This window comes from Nematolebias whitei, chromosome 22 (genome assembly GCF_014905685.2).
Source record: "Nematolebias whitei isolate Nwh7 chromosome 22, NemWhi1, whole genome shotgun sequence".
Lineage (NCBI taxonomy): Eukaryota > Metazoa > Chordata > Actinopteri > Cyprinodontiformes > Rivulidae > Nematolebias > Nematolebias whitei.
In genome coordinates, this window is record NC_056519.1 from 2900003 (window position 1) to 2909176 (window position 9174).

Here is a 9174-nt window from a genome sequence, read left to right on the forward strand (position 1 = left end):
GGGGGGGGACAAAGCTAATAAAACGTTAAGGCATTGTATCAGTATTAGCCCCACCCAATTCTGTTTCCAGCTGCTCACCTGAACTCGGCTGCTTTTCGTCTCGGAGCTGAAAAAAACAAAATAAAAATTTCAGGATTTAAACTCGACCGGAGCTGAACATGTTTGTTACATTTGATGTAAAAACAGTAACTCACAGACTGCTGGTAACTATTGGTGCGTTATCGTTTACTAATAAATAAAAACAAAAATGAATGTCTCTTTGGTCTTTTTTTTTTACTTTTGTGTCAGATCGCTGAGAAAAAGAGTAAAATCTGTTGGACAGGTCAACACAAGACAAAGACCGGACTGAAGGAGACTCGAAGCTAAACCTGGCAACCCGACCACTCAGAACCACCTCACCTTTTGTTTTTCTGTTTGCCAAAAATATGAAAAAAACAATCTGAACGTTACGAGGGATTAAATTCAGATTGAGGCTCAGGATCAGCAGCGTACAGGTCTCACTCAACACAAAACCAAGGCGGAAAGACATCAGCAAGAATCTGAGACGAGCAGCTGTCAATCCATGCAGTGACCCTACAGTCAGCAGGTCAAAGGTCATGACCTCCTCCCTAAAAACAACATGGCAGCACGACTTAGGTTCATCTAAAGGAACCATAAGACGTCTGGACCAGACCAGAGGACAGATGTTTACCCAGAATGCACTGCAGCACGGTGGTGGAGGCTGATGGTTCGGGCTCCTTCAGTCACTGAGTGGACCAGAACTCCTCTGTAGACCAAAGGTTTCTGGAGTCCAACAGAACCATGACCCAGAAACGATCCAGTCAGAGTCCAGAATCTCAGAGAGCTGAGCAGAACAAATGATGGAAAGAAGAGCGGGCCAGAACTCATCCAGAACCAGGAGATGAAGTTACGGATCAGAACTTTTACAGTCTGACGGTTCTGGACCTGCGGGTGTGTGTTCAGTTCTTACCTCCACTCGTCTGTAGAAAACGGTTCTGGGTCCGACTCGTTCACGTAAAGCTCCGCCCTCTGACGACCACTTCCTCCCCTGAGGCCAACTTCCTGTAAAGCTGCAGCAGCTCGTCGGGCCGCGGCGCCTCCGACCCGGGGGTGCAGGGGACGTCGAAGTCCGACGAGGCCTGAGACGCCGGCAGCTCCTCGAGCTCTGATTGGACGAGACCGTTCCGGGCGTGTGCGTGGCCGTGCTCCGGGTGGAGGATGAGCGTGTCGTCGAGGTTGGACTGCGACGCCGACAGAGCCAGACTGACGTCCTCCTCTTCATCACTGAACAGTTCTGGAGTCTGCGACCCGGTCGCTCTGGAGGGGGAGGCGGTTCTGACGGAGCAGCAGGACTGTGATTGGCTGTTCTGGCTGTCACTCAGCACCTCTGTTGCAAAGAAGTCCTCCCACTTCAGAGCCTCCTTGTTCTCCTTTTCTTGGTCTCCTTTCCCTTCCTCCTCCTCCTCCTCCTCCTCCTCCTCCCCGTTGGACTCGGTGCAGTCCAAAAAGTTCTGACCGACAGACCGCAGGTCCGAGTCAATCAGAGGGAAGGGCTCGACTACAGGGGGCGCTGTCGTCTCAGCCGACTTCTCTAAAGTCAGAAGAAGAAACTCGATTTAAAAATGAATAAAATAAACTGGAAGCTGCTCAAACAAACAAACAAACAAACAAACAAAAACTGAACCTTGTTTTACTTCCTGGTTCAGGTTCATCTTCTTCCTGACCGGCACCAGGTCCAAACCTTCAAACAGCTCGCTGTCGCTCTCAGAGTCTGAACACACGCATTTTCAAATGTAAAAAAAATATAATGAGAAGATAAAAAACTCGTCGGGGGGGAAAAACAATTATACCCCCCCCCCTTTTTATTTTTCATGGAGCAGGGGGTTATTTTAACATTACCCAAGTTAATTAATTCACAGTTTGGTACAAGAAATCTGAAAACTTTTTTTTTTTTGGGTGGGGCGGGGGTAATTTAATTTTTTTTTTATTTCAACACTTAGTACCTGAGGTATAACTCACAGTTCGGTACAAAAAATAAAATAAAATTGTACTTTAATGTGTTTTTATTCAAAGGATGTCAAACAAAAACCGACAGGATTTTTTTATTTAAAATTATTTTTTGGTAAAGATTTCTAAATTATTTATTTTTTAAGCAGGAAGTCTCGTCGACATTAAAGAGTTCAGTCAATCTTGACAAACATCACGTCTGCATCGTCTTTATTCCTCATGTTGGAAAATGTTTATTTTGTAGTTTAAAGGTTGTTCTCGTCTCCGGCCTGAACAGGAAACGAGAACAAGTTTTTCACGTTGTGGCGTAAAAGAAGCGTTTGTGTTACCGTTAGAACGTCGCCTCAGTCTGCTGCGTTTGAGGACTCCCAGAGGTTTGTAAACGGCGGCGTCCTCGTCGAGCTGCTTCCTGCACATGGTCCTGAGCCTGAGCACAAACGGGGTTCGAGTCATGAAGACGTTCAGGTGTAAATCTGTTTTACAGCTGAACTCACGTCTGAGTGACCTCCTGCAGCGTGCGGCCGATCGGGACGACGCTCGGGTAGATGTTGACCGGCTCAAGATACGACAAGAAGTCTTTAATCTGAAAATAAAAAACCTTTCATCAGAGAATTATGGTATAATAATAATAATAATAACACATCCACCCCCAGGTGGAGCAGTGGGCAGCTATTGAAAGCACCCAAGGAGCAGTTGGGGACAGGGCGTCCTGCTCAGACACCACGAGACGTGCAATGACATGATCGAACACGTGTCCCGAGTCGGCTGCCCTGCCGCTGCACCATCTCGGCCACCAACTCACTCTCAGTTACAACAAACACTAAATTTCAGCTCAACATCTCAAAGAATGACCGAGTTAGAGTCAAGTTTGTGTTTTCTCAGGTAGCTGTGGCGGCCATCTTGAATTAAAATGGCTCCAAACACCAACGAGTTCTACAACAGTGATGTTCTAAGTTCTCTTCATGGACCTCCACACTCCAAGTCATGTGACCTCACAGCAGCGGTTGGTGTGAGGAGTGTCCCATCAGGTGTTTTGAACGGGGAAAAAATGGCGTCTTTTGCAAATTACGTCACCATGGTAACTCGACACGCCAATAAAAGTAGTAGCACACATGACGGCGCCGAGCCGGTCGTTTTGGTCTAAGATTTGTGGGGACACACGCTGCAGTTCATAGAAGAGCAAGAAATAAAGTTAGGAAACCCTCGACAGGTGGATAACAACAGGTGCTGCCTCAAGGTTACTGGGAGAATGGGATCATTCATTGAATGACTCGTTGGGCTTCGTCATTGTTTTTAATGATCGCACCAAAGAAATAAATAAAAATAAAACATGAACAACAAAGCGCGTCTGGTTGTTGCCAGGGGTAAATAAACCGTTTACCTCGGAGTAGGAGGAGTGGAAGCTGAAGCAGGCTCTGTAGGAACTGGCTCCTGTTCTAAAAACAAACACGTTTCAGCTTCGATCATCACGTTGAACCGTTTTCAGCTTCCTGCCACAACACACGTGCACGTCCTACTTTATCAAGACGTTGGTCTTCTTGGTTCTCTCTCCGAACCACATGGTTGACGGTTTGATGCTGATGATACGAAGAGGCGTCCCGTCTGCAGCCGTGCAGCCGCAGGGCAGACGGTTACCCTGAAAAAACTCCTCGTCCTGCACAGAAACAAACCGCCCATCAGCACTTCACCTGCAGGGGGTGGAACTTCCTGCGCAACCACGACACTGAGAGAAAACAGCCGAGAGTTGTGGCTGCCGTGGACGTAAACAGGTTTGTTTACAGGTTTGTTTACGGCTGTGAAGACGTGGCGGCGTTCTCTGAGGTTACAGAAACACTTCCTGTGGGTGGGGGCGAACCTTGGGGTGTCGGCAGGCGTGGATCTGGGTGCGGCGGTCGGTTGTGACGTAGCTCAGGATCTCTGGCATCTTCTTAAACATGGCCAGACTGTTGACGTGGACCTGGAGGGGAAACCAAACGTTGTCAGAGTCGGTGCCGCCCGTTTATTTTTCTGTACGAAGGTTTTTCATCCAACTCTTTCTGCAAACTTTGAGACATTTTAGCTGCTCTTGTGTCAAAACGTTCGGCTCAGTCAGGACACGGGAGCTCAGACTTTTAGCTTTTTGTAACTTTTAGACTTTCAGTTCAAAAACATTGTTCTCGTTGAAAAAATGTGTCGGCTGCTGGCTCTGATTCCGTCTATGCTACTTTTAGCTACCATTCTGCTACTTTCAGCTTTTAGTTAGCCTTTAATACTTTTAACAAACATGTTAAAACTTTTAGCGTTCAGTTAGCCTTTTGTTATCTAATGGGTTTTAGCTAACCTTTTCCTAGGGCTTCACTACCTTTAGCTTTAAGTTAGGTGTTTGATACTTTTGGCTGGTATTCAACATCTTAGCTAGTATTTTTGATATTTTTAGCTAGTGTTAGCTATCTTAACCTTATGTTAATTACAGCTTCTAACTAAGCTAACATGGATACTTTTAAATAGCATATAATACCTTTAGCTTTTAGTTAGCCTTTTGTTATCCATTGCTTTCATGCTAACCTTTTGCTAGCTACCTTTAGCTTTAAGCTAGCTATTTGCCACTTTTGGCTAGTATTCAATATCTTAGTTAATATTTTTGAAAATTTAGTTTATGTTAGATACCTTAAACTTTTAATTAGCCTTTTGTTTATTATAGCTGCTAAGCTAACACTTTGGATACTTTTAACCAGCATATAATACCTTTAGCTCTTAGTTAGCCTTTTGTTAGCCATTGCTTTCATGCTATTCATTCAAGCTTTATTTATACAGGTTAGTCCCATTGAGCCTCAGGGACTCATTTACAAGAGAAACCTGAAAAGGGCTAGCCTTTTGCTAACTACCTTTAGCTGTAAGCCAGCTATTTGCCACTTTTGGCTAGTATTCAACATCTTAGCTAAAATTTTTGAACTTTTAGTTTGGAGTCTTGATACTTTTAGCTTGTGTTAAACACCTTAAACTTTTAGGTAGCTTTTTGTTAATTCTAGCTGCTAAGCTAACACTTTGGATACTTTTAACTAAGATCTAGTACCTTTAGCTTTTAGTTAGCCTTTTGTTACTTATGGCGTCTAACCAAACATGCTAAACCTCAACTCATTTGCAGTCATTCTATGTTTAAGCAGAAATTTTATCATCTCATTCTTTTATTTAAAACATTTAATATTGACTTTAGAGAAATGTATAAATTCAGTGACAAAAATATATTAAAATGAGTATTTGATCATTTTTAGTGCGCACTCAGGCAGCAGAATTAAAGTCATGTCAAATCAGAAATAAACATTTTTTTATGTTTGTTTTCTTAAAATTTAGGAAATTGATTTATTCAAACTTTATTTATACAATTCAATTGAATTCAGTTTATTTATATATCGAGCGCCAAGTCACAACAGAACATTTAGTTCTCATTGAGCCTCGAGAACTCATTTACAAGAGAAACCTGTTAAAAAATAACAATTTAAACTTTTAGAACCGCGAGTTTGCACAATAATAAAAAGGTTATTATAATTCAGAGACCGGTCGGATCAGAGCGGAGGTTAACCGCTGGGCGGTGGCGAACGCTCACCTGCGTGTTGAACTCGTCTCCCAGGTTGGTGAACAGATACTCGTACCCGTACGCAGCCTTACAGTTGAGCCAAACCACGTGATGCGGACTCTGACTGATCCAGCTCCCGACGAGCTCTGAAATCCCTCGCAGACAGACCTCCTGCTCAGAAAGCTCCGTTAGAGCAGCAGGTACAGGACACAGACTGAAAATAGGTGAAACCAGGACGATCCAGGTTCCAATCAGACACCGCTGCAACGACACAGGGAATTCAGTAAAGGACTTTACCCGACTGGGTATCTGGAAGAACCGCGGGTCGTAGAAAGTCGAGTCCAGATAAACGGTCCGGATGTCCTTCACCCTGAGACACGAAGCAGAAGACCGTGAGGAAAACGTTTGGTAGATAAACCGAAGAGAAACTGAAGCTCGTCAAGACTCGCCTGCTGCCGGAGTGCAGGTGCTCCATCCTGGAGGCGTCTCCCACAGCCAGCCTGAAGTCACCTGTGTACAGGACGTTTCCACGGCAACCCTCGAACAGGAACCTGCGAACATTTCAGCGCCGACATTCCAACGAGAGAAGATGGGAATGCGTTTCAAATGTTTCTGCCCTGAGTTTTGTCTCACAAACAGACTTCTGTGATTAAAAGTTTTAATTAGACGCATAAAAGTTTAAATCCTGGAGAGCTTCAGAAAGTTCTGACTCACATGACCGAGCCGGGACAGTGACCCGCAGGAAGCAACGTCACCACGACCTCCTCTTTCTGTCAAACAAACACAAATATTAAAACTACAGAAATTAAGATGTTTGTAAAACTGCAGCATGAGCTGAAAGCTACATGTAGCATAGCCAACATTTTTCAGTCAGGTCATCGGGACGGTTTCTTCTTTTTGTGCTGAAACGTTTCACCTTCGATCCAGAAGGCTTCATCAGTCAAGGAAACGCACAAAAACTGATTCTTCCCCCAACAGCTTACACAAAAGTGGAACAAACCAGTTCTGCTTGTGATAAGATGGTCTCTTTGGTACACCCTTCCTCCATTGCCGGCCCTCTTCCTTGTTGACAGTCGTGCCAAACTGGTTGAAAAGACTGATGAAGCCTTCTGGATTGAAGGCGAAACGTTTCAGCGCAAAAAAAGAAACTGTCCAGATGACCTGAGTGAAAAATGTTGGATTGTGTACCTGGACTATTGAGCATGGACTTTGTTGCTAAAACTAAAAGCTACTCTGCTCCTGTTTCCTGGAATATCTTGCAGAAAGATCTGAAGCTCTCAACTTTGACCTCTAAGTGGCTTCAAACATCTGCTCAGTTCCTGCAGAAACTAACACAGACATGTTTCTGTTTGACTTTTCTACATCGCCTTACAACCTAGCTGTTTTTATTTGTTTTAATAGTATTTTAACTTTTTCATTTCATACGTTTTATATTTAATGATTGTCCACTGTTGTCATCACTTTGTTTAAATCAGGTCTCTCTTGTAAATGAGTCCCTGAGGCTCAATGAGATTAACCTGTACAAATAAAGGTTGAATGAACACATTAAAAGGAAAAAATAAATAAAAATAAAAATGATAGCTAAAAGTACAAAACCACTGGAAGCAAAAACTGAAAGTAGAAAAATAGCTAAAAGATAAAAAGTAGCAAAATGCTAACTAAAATAAGCAAAACACCTAAAAGCTAACAAAAGCAGCAAAATGCTAAACAAGAAAATAAAAATGCTAGCTAAAAAGTAAAAGTAATAAAACACTTATCAAAAGTAGCTTAAATGCTAGCAAGAAGTTAAGCAGAGAAAAACACTAATGTAAAACACTGCTGAAAGGAGCTAACCGCTAGCAACAACTGAAAGTAGCAAAAAGCTATAAAAAAAGCTTAAAAAGCAAAACAAAAGCTACAATAAGTTGCTAAATTATAGAATTAGCAAAACGGTTAAAAGCAAATAAAATAGCAAACGGTTAACTGAAAGCTGTGAAATGCTAGCAAATTTTAAAGGAGGAAATTTAAAAAATAAAAATGCAAAATACAATAAAAATGCTAGCTAAAGATGCTAAAACCACTAGCTTGAAGAAAGAAAATAGCTAAAAGTAGAAAACCACCTGAAATAAAAAACTGAAAGTAGCAAAATAGCAAAAAGATACAGACAGCAAAATGCTAACTAAAATAAGCAAAACACCTAAAAGCTAACAAAAGCAGCAAAATGTTGAAAGTAGCAAAATGCTAATCAAGGAAATGCCAGCTAAAAAGTAATAAAACGATTACCAAAAGTAGCCAAAAGCTAGCTACAACCAAACTCTAGTGAATTGTAGCAAAATGCTAGCTAAAAGTTTAAATACAGAAAAACACTAATTTAAAAACTGCTGAAAGGAGCTAACTGCTAGCAACAACTGAAAATAGAAAAAGCTATCAAAAAAAGCAAAACACCTAAAAATAAATAAAAAGTAGCTTAAAAAGAAAAATGAAAGCTAAAAAGTTGCTAAATGATAGAAGTTGCAAAACACTTAAAAGCCAATAAAGTAGAAAAATGCGAACTAAAAGTTGTGAAACACTTCATCTTCTTCTTTCGGCTTTTTCCTCTTCAGGGGGTCTCCACAGCGAGTCCTCCTCCTCCACCTCACTCTGTCCTCCACCTCACTCTGTCCTCCACCTCACTCTGTCCTCACTCCAACTACCTCCATGTCCTCTCTAACTGCATCCAGATGTCTCCTCTTTGTCTTTTTCCTGGCAGCTGCATTTCTAACATCTGTCTACCAATATACCCACTGTCCCTCCTCTTGACGTGTCCAAACCACTGTCCCTCCTCTGGACATGTCCAAACCTCTGTCCCTCCTCTGGACATGTCCAAACCATCTCAGTGTGTCCTCTCTAACTTTATCTCCCAGTTGTTCAACCTGTGCTGTACCTCTGATGATCTCATTCCTGATCTTCTCCATCCTTGTCTCTCCTAAGGAGAACCTCAACATCTTCATTTCTGCCACTTCCAGTTCTGTCTCCTGTCTTTTTGTCCATGTCTCTGTCTCCAGACCATACAACATAGCTGGTCTCACCACTGTCTTGTAAACTTTTCCTTTGATCTTTGCTGACACTCTTTTGTCACAAATCACTCCTGAAACTTTTCTCCATCACACCATCGTGCCTGGACTCTCTTCTTCTCCTCTTCACCACACTCCCCATGTTCCTGGACAGTGGACCCCAAGTCCTTGAAGTCCTGCACCTTTGTGACCTCTGCTCCTCGTAGCCTCACTGTTCCACCTCCTCCCTCTCATTCACACACATGTACTCTGTCTTACTACGGCTGACTTTCATTCCTCTTCTTTCAAGTGCATACCTACACCTCTCCAAGTTCTCTTCCACCTGTTTCCTGTTCTCACCACAGATCACAATGTCATCTGCAAACATCATAGTCCACGGGGATTCCTTTCTGACTTCATCTGTTAGTCGGTCCATCACCAGAGCAAACAAGAAGGGGCTCAGAGCTGATCCTTGATGCACTCCCACCTCCACCTTGAAGCTGTCACTCCTACAGCACATCTCACCAATGTCCTGCTGTCCTCATAATGTCCTGCTGTCCTCATACATGTCCTGCTGTCCTCATACATGTCCTGCTGTCCTCA

General features: G+C 42.9%; 1 protein-coding gene across 1 annotated transcript in view; it reads right to left on the reverse strand.

Moving 5' to 3' along the window:
* dclre1c (DNA cross-link repair 1C, PSO2 homolog (S. cerevisiae)) overlaps positions 1-9174 on the reverse strand; it is a 20135-nt gene that overhangs the window by 6777 nt on the left and 4184 nt on the right. Inside the window, exons 5-15 of the mRNA XM_037696125.1 lie at positions 6275-6330; positions 6010-6111; positions 5858-5930; positions 5591-5731; positions 3863-3964; positions 3525-3661; positions 3389-3443; positions 2502-2590; positions 2337-2434; positions 1685-1771; positions 1035-1591 (exon numbers count right to left, since the gene is read on the reverse strand). Coding sequence (XP_037552053.1) covers positions 1035-1591; positions 1685-1771; positions 2337-2434; positions 2502-2590; positions 3389-3443; positions 3525-3661; positions 3863-3964; positions 5591-5731; positions 5858-5930; positions 6010-6111; positions 6275-6330 — 1497 coding nt within the window. The remainder of the gene's footprint in view (positions 1-1034; positions 1592-1684; positions 1772-2336; positions 2435-2501; positions 2591-3388; positions 3444-3524; positions 3662-3862; positions 3965-5590; positions 5732-5857; positions 5931-6009; positions 6112-6274; positions 6331-9174) is intronic.